The 24712-nt window shown below is 28.0% G+C and overlaps 3 protein-coding genes across 3 annotated transcripts; 1 reads left to right on the forward strand and 2 right to left on the reverse strand.

The window, feature by feature from the left end:
• The first annotated feature begins 852 nt into the window (after positions 1–852).
• LOC127278671 (uncharacterized) lies at positions 853–17196 on the forward strand. The gene is made up of 27 exons (XM_051300490.1): positions 853–938; positions 1041–1201; positions 2330–2374; positions 2509–3601; positions 3669–4029; positions 4110–4419; positions 4483–5287; positions 5368–5878; positions 5955–6096; positions 6178–6351; positions 6415–6960; positions 7025–7919; positions 7994–8471; positions 8546–9184; positions 9250–9531; positions 9604–9810; positions 9886–10041; positions 10131–11261; positions 11333–11694; positions 11765–13173; positions 13253–13437; positions 13531–13685; positions 13767–14941; positions 15027–15244; positions 15335–16330; positions 16408–16857; positions 16934–17196. The coding sequence occupies exons 2-27, from the start codon at positions 1132–1134 to the stop codon at positions 17015–17017; spliced, it is 12879 nt and encodes a 4292-aa protein (XP_051156447.1). The 5' UTR covers positions 853–938; positions 1041–1131; the 3' UTR covers positions 17018–17196.
• On the reverse strand, positions 17197–20769 carry LOC127278745 (TBC1 domain family member 22B). The gene is made up of 8 exons (XM_051300588.1): positions 20610–20769; positions 19721–19899; positions 19081–19637; positions 18891–19021; positions 18563–18817; positions 18254–18503; positions 17951–18174; positions 17197–17884 (listed from the first exon to the last, which is right to left on the reverse strand). Exons 2-8 carry the CDS (start codon positions 19801–19803, stop codon positions 17747–17749), a joined length of 1638 nt encoding a protein of 545 aa, XP_051156545.1. The 5' UTR covers positions 19804–19899; positions 20610–20769; the 3' UTR covers positions 17197–17746.
• Positions 20770–21296: 527 nt separating this feature from the next.
• On the reverse strand, positions 21297–24416 carry LOC127278773 (RING finger protein 11). Its single transcript, XM_051300640.1, has 2 exons — positions 23616–24416; positions 21297–23422 (listed from the first exon to the last, which is right to left on the reverse strand). The coding sequence occupies exons 1-2, from the start codon at positions 23742–23744 to the stop codon at positions 23036–23038; spliced, it is 516 nt and encodes a 171-aa protein (XP_051156597.1). The 5' UTR covers positions 23745–24416; the 3' UTR covers positions 21297–23035.
• Between the last annotated feature and the right edge of the window lie 296 nt (positions 24417–24712).

The following is a 24712-nucleotide window of genomic DNA, read 5'->3' on the forward strand; positions in this document are numbered from 1 at the left end:
TAAGTTTTGTAAAATAGTAATTTTTAGCTATGAATTATTTCATTCTACAATAAGGGATGACAACAAATATAATTTTTGGGTTTTATTTAATTAAATATCAATTTCATATTTGCAAAACAGATGTTTATTTGAAGAAATGAACTTATGAAAAGTAGCAATGAAAGATGAATAAATTTTGTTCTATAAAAAGTAGAAAAATAGTTTAATTATATGAATTTCACCAATATGTGACACAAATTCATACCAATTTTAGTGTTTATATTCTATAAAATACACAAGTATTCACATTCTAAATTAGATGTAATTTCTGTTATTGTGGAAAATTTTTAAATATTTTTAAATTATGAATTTGAAATGTTACATTTCTATGTATCCTTTTATTATAATAACTAAAAAAAAGAATATAATTCGTTAAAAAAAAATGTTGAATCTCTGGAAAAAAAATTCGCACGAAAAAATGAAGCAAAGAAAGTACAAAAAAAAATACAAGTAAGTGTATAGATAAATTTTAGTAGTGTTAATCTTTTACTTTCAATTTAAAATAAATAAAAAGAAAAACAATATTGGGAAATTTCTTAAAATATAATCGGCTTTAGATACTTCTACTGTTGGACCCTTCTTTTATCGCATGAGAAAGGAATTTTAATACTTTATGCTATATGTTTGTTTATCTTCCAAAGATCAGTTTGCTGTATGAAAAAATAAGAATTATCTAAAATTGACACAACTTGGACAACAGAATTCTTAAAGAGACGAGAATTATAGTATTATATCTTATCAGCAGCTTTAGGACCTTTCGACCTCCCTATATCCGTTCAAATCCGAGACACTTGGGACCTTTGACTGGCACATGTTCCATCGCAGAGAGATCGCATCACATTTAGATGAAGCTCATTCTCTGGGCTTGAATGATCCGAACAGGAAGTACTTATTTAAGTGTTAGTAAACGAATCAGTTATTGAGATCGGGTTGTAATTTTTTTCTCAGTATTCTTTTTTATTAAATTTAATTCTCATTGTTTTTCTTTTTTTTTTTTTTAGTTTAAAAAGTGAAAAGCTTCGTTACATTTTGAACTCTTGAGTTCTTCTTACAAAAATAATGAAGAGGCACTGTTTATAATTGACAACAATCATGCACTTCAATAATATATTTTTCTGCGGCATTCTATGGACTATTGCTTTTGCATTTGTTGTTAATGGAGGTAAGTGCAAAATTTAATGAGGAATTATCTATTTTTTAAAATGAAGTTTATTCCTTATATTAATAAATATTTAAATTTATTTATTTCAAATTACAACCGGGTGATTAAGTAAATGAATAATTTATTTTACACACGATAAAAAAATAGCTTTTTATATTTTCAAAGTGTGTGAAAAGAAACGACTTTAATTTTTAGTTATTTTATTTTGTGGCACTTTATATAAAATAATTGTATAAATAATTAGGCAAGAAAAAAATAATACTTTTCATTAAAATATTTAGTTAAAATTTGAGTATTTTAAAATATAAATTCAAAAGCTCTAATAAAAATTTTGATCACTAATGAGCAATATAATATGCGTATCTTTATCTTTTATGTATTATGAAATATTTCGTCAATGAAAGTGAAGATATAATAATTCTTTTTTGTGTTTAAATTTTAACAAGTGCTTCTTTTTTTCAAAAATTACTTTCTAATATAAATTTTCAAATTAACGAAATAATGCATTTTAAGAATTAAAAAAATTTCTAAATAATATTTAGAAAACCCATTAAATTTATCATTGATATTTCAAATTTTTAAAATATAAACCCTTTGATATAGAGGATTTGCCACATATTATTAAGCCTTCTTCATGACATTCGTTTAAGTGAGTTAGTCACCGATTTTCAACATCAATCAGCTTCTTTCAACTCATTAAAATAAAGAAGTTTATGGAAAACATCCTGATTTTTTTAACTATAGTTCTCTTGAGAAAAATTATTTTATTTATTACATTAATTTAATAATAATAATGTGATAATATGAAAAATATTTATTAAAATTCTATTCTGCTTGCAATTATTAAAAAGATAGTAAATCTTGTTTATTCAGAAAGTGTTTTAATAGTTTACACATTTCCCAATATGCTTATCTCTCGACTAACACATTTTAGTGATCTCTTTAGATTGATGCAAATTTAACAGAAAAAAAAAATCAATTTCACTAAATGATAATATTATTGCGAGTTTTCCTCAATGATCAGAAATTTACGTTTTGAAATACTTTTTTCTAAGAAATCGATAATTTTTTTTCTTTTTATTAATGAGAAACAATTTTTTACTTATTCATATTATTTTATCTTTTCAGATATCAGCAAAAATTCATCATTATGCGGTCGTATGACATGCATCGGTAAGTTTATCTTTACAAAAAAAAAATCCGAAAGAAGATATATAGTTTTACCAAAATTAATCAATTCCTAAAATTAAGATTAACAAATACGGTTTTATAATTTTTAACTTAATTTTTGTTTTCTATTTTTATAGTTCCTGCAGAAAGAAAATTTAAGTATGATGAAAATTTGTTTTATCAGTATCAATATAAAATCGATATCAATACAAATTTAGGAGAACAAGATGGTAATAGACGAGATGAGTCAACATTATTCATTGATACAATAGTGACTTTATACTTCACATCTCCTTGCGAAGGATATTTGAAATTAAATAACGCGAGTATTAGTCACGATAGAAGTCATTATCATCCTGATTTTCCCGATCGTGCTGGCGGTGAATTTAAATCGAGTTTGGAACGTAATATCTTGCGATTTGCCTTTGATGATGGAATTGTACGCGAAGTTTGTCCAAATCTCAATGAAGAAATATGGGTACTTAACATTAAACGCGGTATATTGTCAATGTTTCAAAATTCAATGTTAAGATTTGATGTCGATCGTCGTGTTGATGAGCTCGATGTTAATGGAATATGCGAGACCCATTATCAACTTCAGGAAGCGAAAAAAACAAGTCTTCTCATTAGAAAGTTAAAAAATCTCGTTGGTTGTACGCATAGTGCAAAACATCTTTCCATTATACAATCGCAAACCTATCGCAGTCCATTGTCGCAATCGAAAATTTCACGTCAACCTTTACTTAAATCATTCAGCGATTGTGAAATTACAATTGATCATAATATTTATGAAAAAGTTGTTTGCAATGATTCACATCAATTTCAACCGCTTTCGAATGGTGACAATGCGGGTGTTCGTACAGATGTAAGTGTAAGTTTACAATTACTCTCTGAATCGGCAAATATTGATTTAGATCAATTATCAAACGATGATGATAATGACGAAAACAATGATAGTAAGGAGAAGGCAATTGATACACAATCACATCATATTCATACAAAGAGAACTAATTTACTCTATGATCATGGTAAAACGCCGAAAACAATTAGTGGAGAATTACGTACATCGCGTGATCTTTTAAAAAGTATGTGTAGGCATGAAACTTTAGAGGAAGTTCAACAAAGTTTCTCGGAATTATTCACAAAATTTGTACATTCGGCAAGAATGTTGGATTTTTCATCTTTATCACAAATGTTTAGCAGAGCAAACAGTATTTGTAAAACCAGCAGGTGCGAAAAATTTCTTTATTTTAAATTTATTTTATTTTCAATATTTAATTATTTTTTTGATTTACAGAGATCAAATCATCAAAGCTTTACCATTCATTGGAAGTAATGCAGCGGTGAATTTAATGAAAGATTTGATAATTAAAAAATATATCTCTCAAGACACATTAAATACCTGGATTACTGTATTCGCCTTGATACCACAACCAAATCAGGAAACAATTGAAACACTCGCTCCTTTACTTGATTATCGTGAAGAAATGCCAAATGCACAATTTATTCTCAGTTATTCAGCAGTAATTCACGCATATTGTTCAATGGAGAATAATTGTCTCAATTTGAATGCAATTTCAAGTTTTCTTTCATATTTGGAAAATAAAATTGAAAAGGGATGCTTTCCACGACAACAATCATTATCTACACTTAAAGAGGTTTATTAAAAAAATATTTTTTAAGCTTAAATTATTTAATAACTTTGTTTTAACTTTTTTCCAATGATTTTAATTTTTAGACTTTGGAAGCTTTAAAAGCTATAGGAAACATGGGCGTTGAAACTGAAACATTAGTGAAAAAATTACGAGTATGCATTGAAGATTCCAGTGGATTTTTACCAATGGAATTACGTTTGGCTGCTATTGATTCACATCGAAGACTTCAATCTTGCGAGGCAACAAGAGATGATTTTTTTCTCGAAAATTATCGTAATTTAACAATAGACTCAGAAATACGAATTGCTTCCTACTTGCAAGTGATGCGTTGTCCTGATTATCGAGTGATTAAAACAATTAGACAAATTTTAGAAGATGAAGAAGTAAATCAAGGTAATTAATAAATTTTTGAAATAATAAATTATTTTATTTAATTTTTTTTTTCTTAAAAAACAGTTGGATCATTCGTTTGGAGTCATTTACAAAATTTACTCTCATCTTCATCACCAACAAGAATTGAAATTCAAAGTCTTTTGACGGATAAAGATCTTGGCGTTAAATTCAACAGTGATTTAAGAAAATATTCACGCAATTATGATAATTCATTTTTTTCCGAAGAATATAATTTCGGTGGTAATTATCAAGGTAATTTAATATTTTCACCCAAGTCCTATGTACCACGACAAGCGACATTTAATTTTACTCTCGATTTATTTGGCGAATCGGTTAATGCATTTCAAATGGATATTAGAATGGAGGGTATGGAATTTTATATTGAAAATCTATTTGGACCAAGTGGACCATTCAGTGGTGAAATAATGGGAAATCATGTGAAACAATTTTTAAGACAATTTAGATCTGCTCCTGATGAGGAGAAGAAAGAAGACTATTGGAGACAAGTGAAAAGATTACCTAATGTTATTGATAATAATTTTGATAATCCAAAAATTAGTTTAGGCTATCGTGTATTTGGCAATGAATTGAAATTTACAATGTTGGAGGGCGATGAAGATATACGTAAAACATTGGCTTCTTTTAATCCGTTAACTAAAATAAAACAAATTTTATCGGGCAAGGAAATTCATTATGAAAATACGGCTATGCTTCTTGATTCGTCGTATGTGATACCAACAACTTCGGGTGTTCCGGTTCGATTGGATCTCACAGGATCGGCGGCTTGTAATTTTAAATTATCAGGATTACTAAATAGTAATCGTTTGAGTATGGGCGAACTTGAAATGATTGGCAGTATTGCTCCAAGGTAAAAGACAAAAAATTAACAAAAAAATAAATAAAACAATTTCAACAAAAATTTCAATTGTATTTGTTGTCAATTTTCAGTGTGAGTCTCGATATAACTGGAACAATGACGGCAGATTCATTTTACAAAAGTGCAGGAATTAAATTAAGAACAAATGTTTATTCAACAAGTGCCGTTGAATCGCATGTGAATATTAAAGGTCCAAGACTTGTTCATCTTGGTTTAAGTTTACCGAATCGAAAAATGGAAATTTTCACCTTTCATTCAAATGTACAGATTGTCAAAACAAATGGTGCGGAAGTACATGAGAAAGAAATTGGTCGTATAATTTCTCAAGATGAAAAAAATAAATTGAATCAAGAGTCGAAATCTATTGAAAATATCGTTAGTAATACTACCTGTAGTTGGCCGTCACTCGATAGACTCATTGGATTAAAACTTTGTACTGATTATCAATTTCCAAATATTTCGAGAAATCCAAAAGCTGCTTATTTTCTTCTCAATGGTCCAACATTGTTAAAAGTATCTGTAATTAAAGCAGATCCAACTGCTAAAAGTTATATTCTTGAATATCGAATGGAGCGAAATGCAGTATGTACAAATTAATTTTATTATTTTCTATTGATAATATAATATATTATTTTGTAAATTTTATATTTCTGTGTAGAATGAAAGTTTTGTAAAATTGGCATTTGACACACCTGGATCACAAATGAAACGAGAACTAAGTGCAACGATTACATTTAATGTTCACAGTAATAATGTGACATTAGCTTTACAATCAGCCAGCAATTCTTTTCTAGCTAAAGGTAATTTTAATATATCTCAATATATTAACATATTAAATAATTCTTCTCGCAAATTTTATTAATTTACAATTATTGTAACAGGTACATATAAAAGGACAGACAATGAAACATTCATAAATGTAGGATTAGATATTAATGGTACAAAACATTTGGATGCTAGTGTAGGATATTCTGTGAAGAAAGTGAATTATGGCTTCACTTACACGCCAAAATTATATTTAGCCATAAATAGTGAAAGAATAGCTGAACTGTCAGGTAAATATATATTTATTATCCTTCAATGATTGAATAATTTTAATTAATTCATTCTTCTTACAGGTATGATACGAAATCAACAGAAAAATAATGTCTCACAATGTGATATTTCCCTTTTGTTTCAAACAAAAAAAGTTTGGAGTCAAATATCGGGCTATATTATGAAACGAAATATCAGTATATCGGGAAATGTGAAAATTGATTATCAATTGCAAAAAATGCCTAAAAAAGAAACACTTCAAGTTGAAGTATCATTAATAAATCGTTCATCAAAAACATTGACATATAAAGCGGCTAATGTGAAATTATATTCCACTGCTTATCCACAATTAAATACAATAATATCATCATGGTATCAACAAGCAATGGGTCATGTTGAACTTCACGTTGAAGTTAATTCAAGTCCTCATTTACAAGACGATCGACATAAATTAATTGCACAAGTTGTTGTCACATATTCAAAAGCCTATTTTCAAAGTCAAGGAGCAAAAATCAGTGCTTTCGTTGCACTCACAAAGCCAATACAAAATCTCGATATTAAAGTGGGTGTAAATTATTTTGCCATTGGCGATGAATCAAAAACAACATTTTTAATACGATACGGTCCAGGTAAAAAATTATTTTTTTAAATTAATTGTATGATGAAATTTGTATTAATTATTTTTTTTAACAGGTAAAGAAATAATTTTCACTTTAAACACAATAATGCCTCGTGGAAATATGTTTGCAATTGAAGGACATGCAAATTTAACAATACCAAATTTCAATTCTATGCTGATTAATGCAAAAATTAACGAAAGATCACGTAACGAGTATGATCTTGAATTATCAGGAACATGGTTCAGTGGACACAATATCACGATACGTGGAACCTATTTAGATAAATCGACATTATCGATAAAAAATTATAATTTAAAACTTGTTTTAAAATCACCAAGTTTTTCACGTGAAATATTGGTTAATGGCAAATTTTACTATGATGTGACAAATCTTCGTTTAGCATTCTATGTCGAACAATCGGATTTGGAAAAATATGCATTATTATTAAATTACACGGCATTATCATTGGGTCGTCTCGATACATATCTTGAGGGACGTTATAAAAGTAATATTTATTCGATTTTAACAAAAATTGATAGCGATCGAGAAATTCGCATTGAAATGCATTTAGATCGTTGGAGGGATGTTCATTTAATTGGTACTGCTATTAATAAACCAAATAATAAGGAACTTGGTTTTGAAGTGAAATGGGATGCTAATCGTGATCCAGCTCTTAAATTTGCGACAAGTGTACAATTAAATAGATATAATGCAATTGATGACGAAAATGGAAAAAATGTTAGTGCTTTAGTTACTGTCACATATCCTGGACGTTTGGTCACTGCTTATTGTCTTCTTGCAATGAAACATTCGAATAATTATATTATTGATTCACGTATTAGTTGGAGTAATGATAAAAATATTGAATTGACAATTGATGCCGATTATGTTTGGCTAAAATCTTTAAAATTTGAATCAAAATTGCTTTCACCTTTTGAAAATTGGAAGAAAACTTCTTTAAACGCAAAGTATGTATAATGATCACTTTTTTAATATTCATAATTCTATTAACTGTGAGAAATTTTTTGTTCTATTTTTGCAGTTATTTACAAAATAATTCGAAACTATTATTGAGCGGAAGTGCATATTGGCAAGATTCACAACATGTTTTAGTAGATTTACAAGCTGATTCAACTAATCGACCGGAATTTATTGAATGGAATGCAAATTGTGGATTGTCGAGTACAGTTCATTCAATTAAATGGGTTTCGGCAAATTTCACACATAAACAATTATTCGGTCATGGAACAGACACTTGGATACGAATTAAATATCATCCTGATAAAGTTATTGATATTAAAAGTATTTGGCAATTACAAAAAGGAGAGGCTGGTACATTTAATTTAACTGGAAATTTACTTCTTGTTTCGCCGGTGGTTAATTACAGAAAAGGAGAAATGAAATGCCTTTTGAGTTTAATGCCAAATTTGAGATTTTTGGGAGGTGCAAATATTGATTTAGATAAACGAAAATACACCGCTCATATGACGGGAGATTTGGCTCAATTTCGAGAATCGATGGTAAAATACTGATAATTCATTTTAATAGGAAATTAATAAAATAAATATTAATCATTTATAATTATTTTTTTCAGATACAATTTAATATTACGACTCCTCACGAGCGATACGCATTTGTACGAGGAAGATTTGGATTATCAGAGAAAAATAGACACATTGTGGCTGAAATAATACGACCAGCTGGACCACTTGGATTTGAGGGAATTTGTCAAATTCTAACGAGTGCCTATGATTTTAATATAAAATTATTATTAGCGACACCAATTGAATCTCTTGAAAAAGCATTGTTTATTGCTAAACTCAATAAACAAGAAGCCGATTTTCGTGTCTCTTATAATAATATAACAGCGGGTTTTCAAGGTGTTTGGTATTATGAAGATATCACGCATTTTGATTACACTTATATTCTCTATACACCGGTCCATGGATTACATGAAATTGGAATTATCACCAAATTAGTTGTGACTCGTATCGAACCTGATGGATATTTGGATGTTGACACGGAATTTTCTTTACGACTTGTCGAATTAAAAGCTGGTTTTCGTGCCAAGGGTGGACCAAAACCGCCATTATTACACATTCCATTGAATACAAGAATTAGAACTAATTCACAAATCGAAACATCTGGACAAGACGCGGATAATGAAGAGGAAAACGAGGAGGAATTTGAAGAAGATACTGAAAACTTCTTCTATTGGAAAGGAGAAATTGAGGTAAATCTTTTTCTCTTTTTGCTTTTTTATGATTATTCGTTATTAATTAAAAGATTTTTTTGCAGTTGAATATGGTAATAATTGAGCCAATCACAGGTTCACTAGATGTTGATAAGGAAGGCAATAAATATAAGATTTACAGTGTCTTAAAAATACCACAAGGTCGAATAACAGTGGATGACACTTTCTTTGTGGAACATGTTTTTAATATGAAAAATGATTTGAGTATTGAAACACCATTTAAATATGCTTCAGAAATTAATTCAGCTTATGTTTTCTATGTTGAAGATAGTAATATTTTAATGCAAATTGATTTAAATGTTGCCAATCAGAGTTCATTGATTGAGGTAATAAATTAAAAAATTCTAATAAAATAAAGTGGAATAAAAAATAAATAAAATTAATTGTTCTATTCACAGACTGGATTCTGGATGAATTATACAGTTCAAAAGGGTGCTATCGACACGTGGAAAATGCATTTATTGCATCTAACTCTCAAAACTCCTTTACAATCTATAAAACATGTTGATTCAGTTATTACTCTGGAAGTTGATGAAAATGACACTAAAGCCAATATGATTATACGAAATTCCGAAGCTTTTATGAATATTTCTGGTCTTATGGAGGTAATTTTTTATACAAAACATTTTATAATTATCCGAAAAAAATAAATATTAAATACTTTAATTTTTTATTCACAGGTAGAAGAAGGTTTTCTCGATTTAATTACCATCGTTTATGTAAATACTTCTGTACTTTTTGTTCCTCAAACGAAAATTTCTCTAAAACGAGATTTAACCGATAAGGAAAAATTAATAGAATTAGGCTTCATTGTCGATAATGGAACAGAAAAAATTGTGAGTATAAAATTTGAAATATTGTCAATTTAATTAATCTCAGATATTAATTTATAAATTTAATTAAAAATAATTCTAATTTTTTACAGACAAATTTAAAAGCATCGTGGTGTGTGGAGAATCAAGATTTTTTGAAATCCTCCATCATTCTCGACACATGGATCGAAGTGATAAAACATATTGAAATTGATGTTTTATACAACAATACAATGAAAATTGATAATAATTTAAAATTAAATATGTCTCTTAAAATTCCATCCAATGAAGAATATAAATTAATCAGTGAAATGAAAAATGAGAAAATGATTGCCGATTTACATATTCCTTTTGGAAAACAACATTTACAATTTCAAGGCGATTTGATTCCTGTTAATGATAATTCATATAAACTAGAGGGTGAATTAAAAAATCACGAAACAACATATAAAGTTACAAGCTCTGTGACACTTGAAAAAGATCAGTTATCAATAATTGAGACAATAATAACATCCGTGAATGGTACAAAATATTTCATAAATTTGAAAAAAGAAAAATATGGTATAAATCTCAATATCAAGAGTGACACATTAAATGGAAGTATCAGTATGAATTGTATCAATGCATTAAATTGGGATTTACGTTCAAAAATTGAAACATTAAACACAATGAATAATTATGATAATTATCAATTAAATACATTTATGAATGTACAAATAAATGGTAATACGACATTATACGTTTATATGAATACACCGTGGAAAGAATTAAATACTTTGACAATTGATGGAAATTTATTATTATCTAGTAATAATGGTGGACATATACGTTTAAATCAACAACGAAATAGTGAGACAAATTTTATTTTATTAAATTGGAAAATGGATTATTTGACAGATATGTTTATAAAAATTATTGCTAATCAACATCAAGATGATATTAATACAAAGGACGTTGTTGTTCATTTATTTTTGAAAAGTTTGAAACAAACTATTCAAAGTATTAATACTGGTTTTGATATTAATATTGATCGAGAACTATGGCGATTGGCATCAAATGCATCGATTACCATTTTTAATCAGGAAAATTTTGACTTTGTATTAAGTACCTCTTTACCGCCGCCAGAAAAAGATGATCATCAATTTTTAATTAGTTATCATGCGAATAAAGGAATTCGTGATGCGTCGTATATTGTTAGTTACAAGACTTTACGAACTAATGTTAATTACGCTTCAGATGGCTCGGTATGTTTTTTTATTTATTTATAATTTATTATTATATTGTTAAAAATAACTAATATTTTATTTCTGATTAGTTGAAAATGATTTCGCGGGATATTGATGGACATTTACGATTGACTTGGGGTACATCATCTGCACAGACAATTAATAATTTCATGAATGCAACGTTTGATGAAAAAGGAATGAATTTGAAATATTCTCTCTATACTCCTAAATATTTACAAGAAGAAACGTTTGTTCTTCTTTTTTCCTATGATATTGCACAGGAAACGTATACTTTGATAAATGCCGATTTATATTTACCAGCAAATCAAAAAATTGGTTCCACTAATATTTCATACGCAAGTCTTGTCAATGTTAATGGCACAATAAATGCAACAACTTCTATACCGAATTTCGCTTATGTTGGTTGTGATTTCATCGTTTTGACTACACTGTGAGTATAAAAATTGAATTAATTTCTAAAAAAAATGAATTAATTTAAAATTCATTTCTCCATTTTTCAGAAAACAAAGTAAACGGCTTGTGAAGGCATTTTGGCCAAATAATACAGCATTATTAGATTCCGATTACGTTTATCATAGCGAAAGATTGGATTCAACTTTAGATGGTCATTTACATTTGCAAGTTCCATTAAATACACGACACGAAGGTCATCTCACTTATGGTTACAAGAAACGTCCTCAAGTGACTAATGGACATTCGAAATTATTTTACAATAATCAGGAAATATTGAATGGACAATATACATCGAAAAGTGAATCAAGAGCCGGTTTTGAGAAGGATGAAATTAAAATTACAGTTGAAAATATATTAAAGCCTATTGGTATTTTTTATATCAATCAATATGAATATAGCGGTGGTTATGAGGGTACAAATTATCCAACAACTGAATTGAAAAAAGTACACATTTATCGACTCGACAATAGTTCAAGTTTCAATGTTAGCGGTGAATCGCGAATACATACGACACACGATGGACAGGAAGTTTATTTAAAAGCAGTTCATTTTAATCGTACTGTACAATTGCGAACCGATTATAAAATATTACCAGGTGAATTTGATCAAAACACTTGGTTAAGTTTAGCCGATGATGCATGGGCATCGTATCATATCAATATTCTCAATAAATCTGTTGAAAATATTGAAAATCAATTTATTGTATTTGGATTAGTTTATCCAAATAGAAATTTCACAATTAATGGTACATATTTGATAACGAGTGATGAATTACAATCGGAAGCGCATCTTATTTGGAAACATGATCAAACAATGAAGCCGCGTATTTTAGGCTCATCGTTCCAATGGAAAAATATCTCGTCAAATTGGAATTCATTGCAACAGCGAGCTATGTTTAGTTTAAAACATCCAAGTTTTGAAAAGGATATGACAATGATTGGTCAAATTATTAATCGTGACGATAGAGATTTATTTAATGCGGCATTCATCGTTGATTATTCGCGACAAAAGAGTAAACTTCTTAATGTATCGGCAACAATAAGGGATGAAAGTGATTTACCATTTGATCGTAAATATACCTATACAATTTTAGGTAATCATGATGAAATAAATTTACATCTTGATTTACGTGGATATTTACATCATCATTCGCCTAATATTCTTGAAACGAAAAATAATGTTATTTATCAACGTGGTAATTCAGAAAAAGAAACTGGTGAATTATTTGGACGTATTAATATAGATAATAATGAAATTGAAATAAATCGTGAAAATACTGATTCACAATATTCAAATAATATGAATGTGAAATATCTTTGGGCTCGCTATCATGGTGATTATCCTGTTTTTACTGTTAATGGAACTGTTATTAATACACCGGAAATTAATTGTACCGGTAGTTTATTTATGAATTTTAGTGAAAAACTCACGTGGATGATGGTGAATTACACCCCTGGTAAGATTGTTTATTATTTAAATTAAGTACAAAAATATTTAATTAAAGAACGTTTTTAAAAAAACAAAAAATATTTCAGATGCTGTAGAAAGTTTAAGGATGTACGGTGATATACCTGATGCGAGAAATGCTAAATTTGATATTTGGAGAACATACGATGACGATCTTACTGTTTCGGACGTTACTTTTTATTTAAGATTAAATCATTCCCGCCTTGTTACATCAACTTTACGTTGGAGACCTGAATTAAGAGCAGACATTTCTGTAAGTTTACAGTTTAAAAAAAAAACTTTTTTGATATTAAATTAAAATTTTGATATAAAGAAAAATATTTTGAAAATTTAATTTAATTTTCAGCGATTTATTAAAACAACTTTAAGTGATATATATGAGCGTATGAATAGCGATGTTGATTTTTGGAGGCATACAGTAAGATCCGAGACTATTAACGTTATGTCTCAAGTTTGGGACAATGCTAAAGAAGACATGGATGAATTCCTTGATGACTGGAGGTAAAAATCATTATTAATAAACTTTGAAAAAAATATATATTTAAAATTTTATAAAGAAATTTTCAAAACTTTTCTTTTCAGTGAGTTAAGAATTATAGAACAAGATTTTGAAGCGCTTAAAGTGTATCTAAATAATTCATACAATGCAAATGATTTTTATGTAAAGGACATTGTTGCTTTTGGATTTTACGTGATAGATGAACTTTCATTGAGAAGTCACATTCAATCGCTACCAAATCTTCTAAATGAAATATGGGAAATAATGGGCGAATCCGGTGAAGCAATTCGTAATTCATTACTTTGGATTATTGAAAATATAAAAAATGCTTATCAAAAATTATCAGAAATTTTGAGCGCAATTTTAAAGGGTGATTCAGTATCACAAATAGCTCATATTGTGGAGAATCTTATTGAAAAATATGATTCATTCATAAAAGATCTTCACGTATCATTTATTAAATATATTGAAAATCTTTGGAATAAAATATCGCATTCAATTTCACAACAATGGTATAAATTTCTCCGTTTACTTGAACCAATGTTTATACGTTTAATACATTATTTAGAGACACTTGTTTGGAAAGCAAGCAAGGAAGTATTGGATTTTCTCTACGATCGTCGTAATGAAATTATAACATCACCTTATTATGATCGTTTTACAAATTTTACACAAGATATTGATAAATTTTATCGTGACATTAAAGCAAATGATATTATAACAAATATTCAAAAATATTCAACTCTAGTCATACAATTTATTAAGGAACGTTATTTTACATTTGTACCATTTGGAAAGGAATTGAAGGATGTACTTGATGAAATTCTCATGGAATTGAAGGAATTGAAAAAATTACCATCTGTTAAATATACACTCGATAGAATAGAACAAGTTTATGTTAAAATCAGTGAGATTTATGAATATTTTCAAGTTAGAAATAAAATTGAAGCAACGATTCGATTAATACATTCGAAATTAATGGATATTAGTCAAACGGCTTTACAAGCTGAAAGTCGATATCGTGAAGCAAAAACTAAATTTATATTTGATCCTAATCGTGGTTTGATGTGTTTCGAGCAAAAACTTCCAATGTCTTGGCATGCATTTAATCAAACACCAGAATTTCAAGAGATACCCGAATATAGATCAATCACGGATATGGGATCGTATTTTGCCACATCAAATGCTACTTTTTGGACTTTATATTATCAATATAAACCATACACGGAACCTTCTAATTGGTTCCCGCCATTCAAAGGTAAATTTTTTTACTAAATTACTTAAGAAAATTATTAATTGATTATAATTATAATTTTATTTTATAATTGGTTTAAATTTTTCAGCTCAGGGAATGATTGTTGGTGCACAGAATTTTGTTACTTTTGACGGTCATTTTATTCAGTTTGCTGGTTCCTGTACTTATTTACTTGCTCGTGATTTTGTTCGTGAACAATTTGCTGTTTTAATTAAATATGATGTTAGCTCGAATCCGGAAAATATTACTCATCAAATATTGGTATTGTTTGGAAAAAAATCAATAGTTGTGGACTTATTTAAAGACGTAAGTTTAAATAGATTGATTATAATTCTTATTAAATTAAAATTCCTAAGATAATAATAATAAATATTTAAATTTTCAATCGTTTCTTAGACTGTTAGCATAGCAGGTACCAATGAAACACTTCAATTACCCGTGGAACTTGATAATGGTACCGCTTTTGTTTATCAAGAAGAAAGTATTGTGATTATTGAACGCCAAGATAAACAATTTAAGTTGGAATGTAATTTAAAATATGATTTTTGTAAACTCGAATTATCTGGTTGGTATTATGGAAAAACGGCTGGTATTCTTGGTACAATGAATAATGAACGAATGGACGATCAAATGGCATCGGATAATACAATTGTGAATGATATTGGAAAATTTGCTCAAACTTGGTCGGTGGATGGAGAACAATGTAATAGCGACAAGAATTATGCAATTATTCGTAATCAAGGACCAATGGAATTTTGTCAAGATCTTTTTGTTAATAGAAGTTCAGATTTTGGTTCATGTTTCAATGTTGTGGATCCAAGGCATTATTATGAAATTTGTTTAAATAGTGCAAATGAACAAGAGGCTTGTACAATTGCAATGGGATACATGCACGCTTGTATGTTTTACGATTCATATTTGAGAATACCAGATAAATGTACAACATGTTTTATGAATGACAATAGTCATGTACCTGAAGGAGAATTTACAAAACTCGAGGGTACTTCAGTTCTTAAGTCCACCGATGTTGTATTTATCGTTGAAGCCAAAGACTGTAATGATGATATTAGAAAAAATCGTAGTTTAGATTATCTAATAACACAAATAAATAAAGAGCTCAATGATCAACATTTTATGGATAATCGTTGGTCACTTGTTATTTTTGGTGGTGATGGAGTATTCGATCAACCAAGAAGTTTGATTCTTGATAGTCAAATATTTACCAAGAATCCATTGCGTTTTGTTGATTATTTCAATAATATTCCAATTGGCAATGGCAATCAAGATATATTTGCTGCACTTGGTTTTGCATCGCAACTTGTTTTTAGACCAGGTGTTTCAAAAACGTTTATTTTGATGCCTTGCACACATTGTGAACCAGAAAATCAGACGGTATGTTATTTTATCCCTTTTTAAATTAAATAATTACTTGTAATTTAATTAATTTTTTAAAAAAATTCAATTTTCAGTTGGACTATTCAGTTTTACATCAAGTATTACTAGAGCGTGACATAACATTGCATATATTAATGGATGGGGAGTTTCAATTTAATAAAACTCGATTAAATAAAATGTTTTATGGCTTGGACGCCACAAAGTCATATACGAAAAAGGATTCGCGAACTTTAATGGGTGACGTCGATTTAAGGAGACAAGTGAAATTACCAAAAAGTGCATTGGGTTATTGTACACCATTGTCCTTAGAGTCAAATGGTACAATATTTAGCGGTAATAAATTACGAATTGGCAAAATTCCATCGTTAAAAAAATTCGTTACCGTTTTTGCGAAAAGAATTGTCATCTCAGCGGAACCAAATCCTTGTCAACATTGCGAATGTATCGCGGATAATGATGGTATCACAAAAATGGAGTGTACTGCATGTGATTATCCAACGCCTGTTAATGTTGATTACGTAAATGTGAGTAAGATTATAAACAAATTTTGTGATTTTTTTGTTACAAAATAAAATTTAATATAAAAAATGTTCCTTGCAGGAGACCTTTGACGAGGAATTTTTATCAGTCCTTCAGCCATCAGACTTGGATTATGATCAAACCGATTCTGATGATGATTTATAAGGTATAGCAAATCTACGTAAATTTTTTTTTATTATTTATTTAAGAAAATTTTTCACTTCTTTTATACTTATTAACTGTAATTTCGTATAAGTATTCTTAACGTGACTGTTTATAACTGTAGGTACTAGTCTATTGCTCAATTGAATATTAATAATAAAAAGAAGAAAAACAATTTCAAATAGAGATTAAAAATAATTATTTTCAAAATAAATAAAATCGTGGAACAATACAAAAAAGTACAAAAAAGATATATAATATTTTATAAACAAAAATCGAAATTTGAATTCGCTGGTTGAAAAAAATTAACATCATTAAGATTTCAAATTCAGAGATTGTTTATGTTTTTTTTTTAATATAGGTAAGACTTAACATTGGCCATTTTTTTTAGTTAACAAATGAGTACGATTAAACTTGTACAATAATATTAGTCGACATTGAATTTCGGAAGCAACAAAAAAAAGTTAGACTTACACTTATAAAAAATTTTCAAATTTCGAATTTGAATTACATTGATTTCATTTTTTTAAGGAACTTTTTATCATTCGTACAAGTTCCTAAATTCATTGTATATAATATATATAAATCGATCTTTTAAAAATATATCTTACACAAGAAAAAGAGAACAAATCAATACAAATTTTCTTTTTTCGTTTTTACTTAAAGAGACTTTAAAAATGTTATAACAATATTAAAAAATGTCAACAATTAACCGACTGTAGTAAAATATGGTCACCTTGAATCACCTTGTAAATGATTGGGAGCATCAGCAAATGTGAATTTTAATTTATAGGCTTCAGCAACCAAAACTCCAATTTCTGAATCCGTCCAATTTTGTGTCGGTAGATTTTGAAGCATTAACATTAATCCCTAAAGTAATAAAAGGAAAAATATTAAATATTTTATTTTTTTAAAGTAATTAATATCAATATTTACTTGAAAGTCTGGTTGAAGAAGGAGATGTCGCCTCCATCGTAATAGAAAAGCTGCACAAACATAAAGTTGAAAAGATGCAAAACGATCAGATTCAGCCAAATATGTGTCCCAAAGGCGAATTGTACAATGTAAGGGAATTTCTCTTGTTAATAAATTATTCATCCAGCGAAATGAAAATTGAAGATAATCAACTCCATGTTGATGTAGATGCTGATGTAATGGAGCTGAAAATTATATTCAAAAAGTTTATAACCAAATATTTTTTTTAAAGTTTAAAATTAAAAAATATGAACTTCTGAATACCATCGATTCTTTGTATTAATTCTTTCAATTGATTAACTTTGTGCTGAATTCCTAATTGAGCAAAGATGTAATTATCTTGAATGCCGTCTAAAAATTTAGACAAACACCAGAAGCTATCGGCTTCTATAATATCACGTTTTTCTTTAGGCAGAGATTCTACAACGTAATTTTCAAGATCATGCCACGCAGATCTTGGAACTGCTTCTTGAAGGAACACAAGAAAGAACGGAGTCACTAAGTCATTCATACCCTTAAAAAAAAAATTTTTTATTATTAAAATGTAAAGAGAAAATTGAAAAAAATAATTACCTGTACGTATCCCGAAGCCGGATGTCTTATAGCCCATATATATAAAATTCTTTCGAAAATCATTTGAACAGACGTTTGTTGAAACAATGAAATAAGTGGTGACATTCTTGGAATATCAATATGTATTTGTCGATATGTATCTTGAAATCCTTCATCTCTTTCAACATCATAATATTGTTTCACTAAACTCCAATAATCCATTCGTTTTCGTTCCAATACCTGTTGTCTTCGTTCCAAATTTGTTGGAAGATATTCCTAACAAATTTATTTTTCATTACAAATTTGGATATCAAATTTAAAAAATTTTCTTTCAGTTTTAACAACTTACGGAAAGCAGTCTCCATGTTACAGATCGTAATTTGGCAGGTATACCAGACCAAGAGAGTTCACGTAATTCGTTTAAATTAAGTAACGACGATTCCAATAACGCTTGGAATTTATCTATTTTACTTTCACCATCTAAAAATTAAAATAATTTGAAAAAAAACAATTTTTTAAATTAATATGAAAATTTTTACCTTGGTCTTTGGACGCTATATAAAATTTATTAGTGGCATTTGTTTGTTTTAATGGTTGTGGTCTTCCTGGAAATTGTGAATGTTTATGATGTGGTGAAATACTAGATTTTATTGCTATTTGCTCCAAATTATGTGGATTTTGACGACTTTGATTAATAATAGCCGTTCCTAAATTAGCATTTCTTAATTGCAATGGTTGAACGGCTAATCTTTGTAAAGCTTCGATTTTCTTTTCTTCAGGTATTATTTGTTCTCGTGGACGATCTTTTAAATTTATTTGTGAATCTATACATGTTGTGGCAGATCGGTGACTATTAATGACACTTAACGCAGCAGATTTACTGACTCTTTTCGATATTCTCACATCAGAAACGGTACAAAATTCATCGTCACCTGAATCCCATGCATCATCGACACTCGATTGAAAATCTTGAAAAGACGTTGAACTTGAGGCACTGCCACTGCCAGTTGCACCACTAGAACTTCCTAAATTACTTGCATAATTTGATCCTGCACCAATTATTTTACCATGTTTTGCATCTTGTTTTGGACTAGGCCTAAAATTATATAATAAAATTAATATATAAATTATAATATTTTAAAATATTAATATGACAAATTTTTTTTAATAGTTACTAACCTGCCTGGAATAGCTCGATTATTTTTTTTCCAAAACGACTGATAACTTTGGTGAGTTTGATGAAGGCGATTTTGATTTTCCATCTTCTTTTATATATATATATAAAATATCACATAAAATCAGTTAACGCATGTTGACTGAATTAAATATTCGTTGCATTTGTTTCACATTACTGAAAACTATTATAGAAAATTATTTACAATTAAAATAATTCACAATTTTTCTTAATTTACTAAAAAATAATTGTAAATTTTATTTCAGTTTTAGAAATTAAATTAATTCAAAAAACAAGTATTGACAAAGTATTAAAAATTATCTTTGGAAAAAAATAATTTTAGTTTTAAAGAAACAAGTGTAAACAATTGTAAAATGTGCATAACTTTTATAAAAAAAAGTGATAAGTTTAAAAAAACAACTATATTTCATTATCAGCTAATATAAACACGTCATAAAAAGAATTTTAAACAAAGAAAAATTATTGAAAAAATATTCCCTAAAATTCCTTTTTTTCGATAAAAAAAATTTTTAAATGCATTCTTTTATCAATTAATTAATTATTAACGCAATAATCACAACATGGATAGTGATAAGAATAAAATAATGACCCAAAGGGCATATCGTGCATTTAATTACAGTTGATTGAGGTTATGTTTTTGAAATAAGTATATATGAATTGACATACGCATATCTCTACCATAAATAAATGTAAATCATTTTATAATTAGAAAAATCTAACAATTTATATGATTTTAATTATATGGATTAAATTTAAAAATAACATTAATTAATTACAAATAGAAGCAATTAATGGAGTGTTTTAAAGTAAGAATATTTTTACTGTTTTTGGGAAATATTAAAGTACAGTAAATGTTATTATAAAAACAATTACCAGGCATGTAATTTGATGAAAAATTGGTTACAAACAGATCAGTGGACGTGACAATTTGACAATTAATAATAACAGCTTTGACTGTGGGTGGTGGTAGCAGACGTGTGACAAATAGTTAACAAAGTAGATTTTACCGTTATCGTTATCGATAACAACAAAAACATTTTTGTTGTTAATGTTAATTCCTACGTTTACTGTATTTGCATTGTGAACGTGACTTTAAATCAGGGTTGGTTCGTTACGCAATTGATTTTTCGCGCGCGCGCAGTATGATACAGGGCTGGGTTACTACTGAAAATAAACTTTTTGTCTCCACCTGGTGAGAAGAATCGCAACAATAAAAAAGTTCATAGGAAGAGATGGAATGATTACAATTGTAAAAAGAGTGAAAGAGAGATAAAGTAACAAGTGAAATTCATAGTTCTGCACAATGCAAAAAGGTAATATTTCTGAAATTTCTCATAAATAGTCATTTTTTCTATCATATTCACAACCCTGGTGCTGTCAAAATAAAAATATGTCAAGCAAAAAAAAGTTATTTACTTTCTCATTTTTGCTAACAAGAAAATATAAATTATGTTATAATAAATAATTTAACAATAAAGTACAGGTAAAATAATAGTTTAAAAATAAAATGTTACATTAAATAAGAAAAATTTGGATAACCTCAAAAAATCTCATTCTAAGTTTTTATTTTAAATCGTATTTTATTTCGTGAACATTTTTACATTTTCATACAATCACATTAGGAGATATTGGAGGTTTTTTCTTTATCACTTTTATGTTTTTTTTTGTTTCTTCAAATTTTGCGATGTTTTTAGTAAAATATTTTTAAAAATATTTTAAAAAAAACTTGTAATTGCACAATCTTGCTAAACTTTCTACTTTTGAAAGTAAATATATGTTATATATATTTTTTCGAAGATTATTTCTTGCTTACACAAGTGTATATTGTTTTTTATTATCATTGTATAAAACACAGTTTATTACATAAAATAATTATAACTCAAATTGAGTATACGTATTTTTAATAAAACTTTGAATTCCTACGTAAGCCGCTATACAAAAACCGGACAGTTACACTGTTTTCCATTGCCAAATCTGACATCAAGAATATTTTTCCTATTCAGATTGCTAAGATTAATACACCTGTCTAGATTCAAGTTTCTTTTGTGAAGTGGACTATGTTTTTTGTTTTTTTTAGAGGCGTTCTAGTCATTAAGAAATTTGACGAATTATAAATGCAAATAAAATTGCAAAAACATGTTAATGATCATTCTACATGTAAGCATTAGTTTTTATTGATCATTAATCATGTTTGAAAATTATAGGATTTAAATTAAAACATCTTAAAAATATTTTGAATGTTTATCGAATCTTAAAAATATTTTAGTAAATTAAAAATTTTTTAAAATATAAATTTAAGGAAGCAATAATGTAATATTGAAAGAAAATCACAGTAATTTAATGTACGAGTTTTATCAACTTTTGTCAAACTCTTATTGACTTTAACGTAATTTAAAAAGTAGATTAGATCTACATTATATACATTAGTTATTATGTGTTTTTTCTAATCTTAAATCGCTTAAGTGATGTTTTTCGACTTTTCGTAATTGATATATGTATATATAGAAAATCCAATAATGTTAAAACTTTGTCGACGCATTTTATGTTTTTTTTTGTTTTTTAATTTACTGTCGTTCGCGTTATTTTTTTTCTCTTAAATTATTTAAATAATTGTCGTAGCAAAATAAAAATCTCTAAATAGATATTGCTCAATAATTACACGTAAACATATTAAATATACTATGGATAACAAAATGTACTCAAAAAGCCTTCCCCGAACAATCTTAATTCTACTGACTTATAACTTAATGTTGTAAGAATATTCTCTGCAATATGATTACAAGCGTTAAGATGCATTAATTAAAACATATTTTATTTTTTACTCACTATAAAATCTTTCTGATTTTATTTTTTACAGATTTCATCAGAGAAGTATTCATTCAGCATTAAGAGAACGGCCAGTGTTATTATGGAATAAGAGTGTCACATGATTTCAAGGTGAACATATTTCAATATATTTTTAATTATAAAGAAAAAAAAGTCGAAAAATATTTTTTTAAAAGTCTATATTATAATCCAGTTATAAAATTTAAATTCATTTTTAAATTAAGATCTAATTTTAAAAATAATTGTTTCAAATTACAAAAAAAGAAACAGAGAGAGATCGATTATTTACACATAAAATATGATCAACTTACAATAAAACTGCAACACCCAGTCTACATATGTGTTTGTGTGTGTGATCGTGTATCAAATTATATTCATCATATATATATATGATACTATATCAATAATATATGTATATATATATATGAACTATCCTTCGACTTCGATTTTAAATTCACACTTGGCGATAATATTTAAGTGGTTGGATGGTAGGAATTAATTAACGCAGCATCAACAGGTTCCAAACATGATGGACAAGTTAATGAACGTAAAAGCCAATCGTCGATACATACCGCGTGATAAGTGTGCATACACGGTAGATAACGTACTTCTTCGCCAATTTGCAATTCCATCATACATATTACACATTCTCCTTTTTTGGTACCATCAAATTCTCGTATAGGTAAATGCTGAATTAATCCTATGCGTTTAGCTATTCGTACTTGTTGTTCATCTTCATTTAAAATGCCAGATACTCCACCACCTAAAACAACTCCAATTCCAATATTTCGACTGATACCCAATTCTGTTGACTGTAAATGACGTTCCCGTGTTGTTATCGGTGGATAATAATTTCCTGCCTAAAATACAAATTTTTTTAATTAATGTTAAAAATACGAATAATAAATTGTTGTTGATAACTTGACAAGTTAATCAATTTTTTAAAATTTGTTTAACTGAAATCAGACCTTGAAATTTTTTTTGTTAAAAAATAAAGATAAAGTAATTAAAAAAACAGTAAATGAGTAAAATTTTAGTAAATTAAAAAATTACACTGTAGGGTATAGAAGATGAGCCAAAAGTATCCTGGGAAGTAGCACCAGTCATTACTGGGTCAGAACTGCTGGTTAACAATGTCGTGCTATCTTGTTGACCTGTAGCTCGCTTTAGGCAATTTCCCATGTTTACAATTTGAAGTTTCACGTCACGTACACGAAACTGACATTAAAAAATAAAATTCATCTATTTGTAATTATAATAATTCGTTCAGTCTTTTGGATCATTATGCACATTCATCTTTGTTCTCCTTTTAAATTTCACTGGAAATTTTTGCGTAGATAATTTTTCTTTTTAACATGTACGAACTGTGTACTCTATTGTTATGACCAGGACATCTTTGTAATCACGTACACACTGTCAATTTGATTATATATAGACTATATTTGATACAATCAAATTTAATTAATACAATCTAACCATATCGATAACTATTGGATTGGACATTTACTGGTAAATTGTATTTCATAAATACATAATGCATATGTAAAATCAAATGTGCAGATAATTTATTACAATTGTCAAATTTTCGAGACATACAGACGATGTATTGTCTCTTTAAACGTAGTGAGATCACAGATCACACTGATGTTTGGATATCAATTTTAGTATTAACACCACTGACACTGTCAAACATTTTTATCAATGCACTAATTAAAAACAAAGAAAACTGTTTATTACATTGTGTACAAAAACTGAATTTTTATTCCTGTCTGACAGTAGTTTAATTGGCCTGATCAGAAAACAGAATGAAGGTGAAGACTTGAACGCAAAATTTATTTTTATTTCAATGTGACGTCAATCTCTGTTGGTAAAATCGATCCAGGGTTGGGTAGTCACTATAGCACGATTCTAGTCTCTGATTGGTTGGTAATATGACTGGAAATATTACCATCCAATCAGAATTGCATTATAGTTTAAAATTGTTTTCCCTATTATTATATAAAAATTTTAATTATTATTTATTTAATAGAAAGTTTTTCCTTTCTTTTCCTTTCGATTGTAATTATATAGAGTGTTCCTATTTTCCAAACGGTAAATTATTTATTATTTATAAAATAAAATTTAAAACATAATTTTTTGATAAAGGAAAA

The sequence above is a fragment of the Leptopilina boulardi genome, unplaced genomic scaffold (genome assembly GCF_019393585.1).
Source record: "Leptopilina boulardi isolate dan_hultmark-lab unplaced genomic scaffold, ZJU_Lbou_2.1 LbouV2_112, whole genome shotgun sequence".
In the NCBI taxonomy this organism is placed as follows: Eukaryota; Metazoa; Arthropoda; class Insecta; order Hymenoptera; family Figitidae; genus Leptopilina; species Leptopilina boulardi.

Coding starts and splice junctions, on each gene's coding strand:
- LOC127278671 (XM_051300490.1), top strand. CDS start 1,132: ATGCACTTCAATAATATATTTTTCTGCGGCATTCTATGGACTATTGCT. Junction 13,174..13,252: donor GATGGTGAATTACACCCCTG/GTAAGATTGTTT, acceptor AAAATATTTCAG/ATGCTGTAGAAAGTTTAAGG. Junction 15,245..15,334: donor TTGTGGACTTATTTAAAGAC/GTAAGTTTAAAT, acceptor ATCGTTTCTTAG/ACTGTTAGCATAGCAGGTAC.
- LOC127278745 (XM_051300588.1), bottom strand. CDS start 19,803: ATGGAAAATCAAAATCGCCTTCATCAAACTCACCAAAGTTATCAGTCG. Junction 19,022..19,080: donor TATAGCGTCCAAAGACCAAG/GTAAAAATTTTC, acceptor TTTAATTTTTAG/ATGGTGAAAGTAAAATAGAT. Junction 18,175..18,253: donor ATTAATACAAAGAATCGATG/GTATTCAGAAGT, acceptor TATAATTTTCAG/CTCCATTACATCAGCATCTA.
- LOC127278773 (XM_051300640.1), bottom strand. CDS start 23,744: ATGGGAAATTGCCTAAAGCGAGCTACAGGTCAACAAGATAGCACGACA. Junction 23,423..23,615: donor CATCTTCTATACCCTACAGT/GTAATTTTTTAA, acceptor TTTGTATTTTAG/GCAGGAAATTATTATCCACC.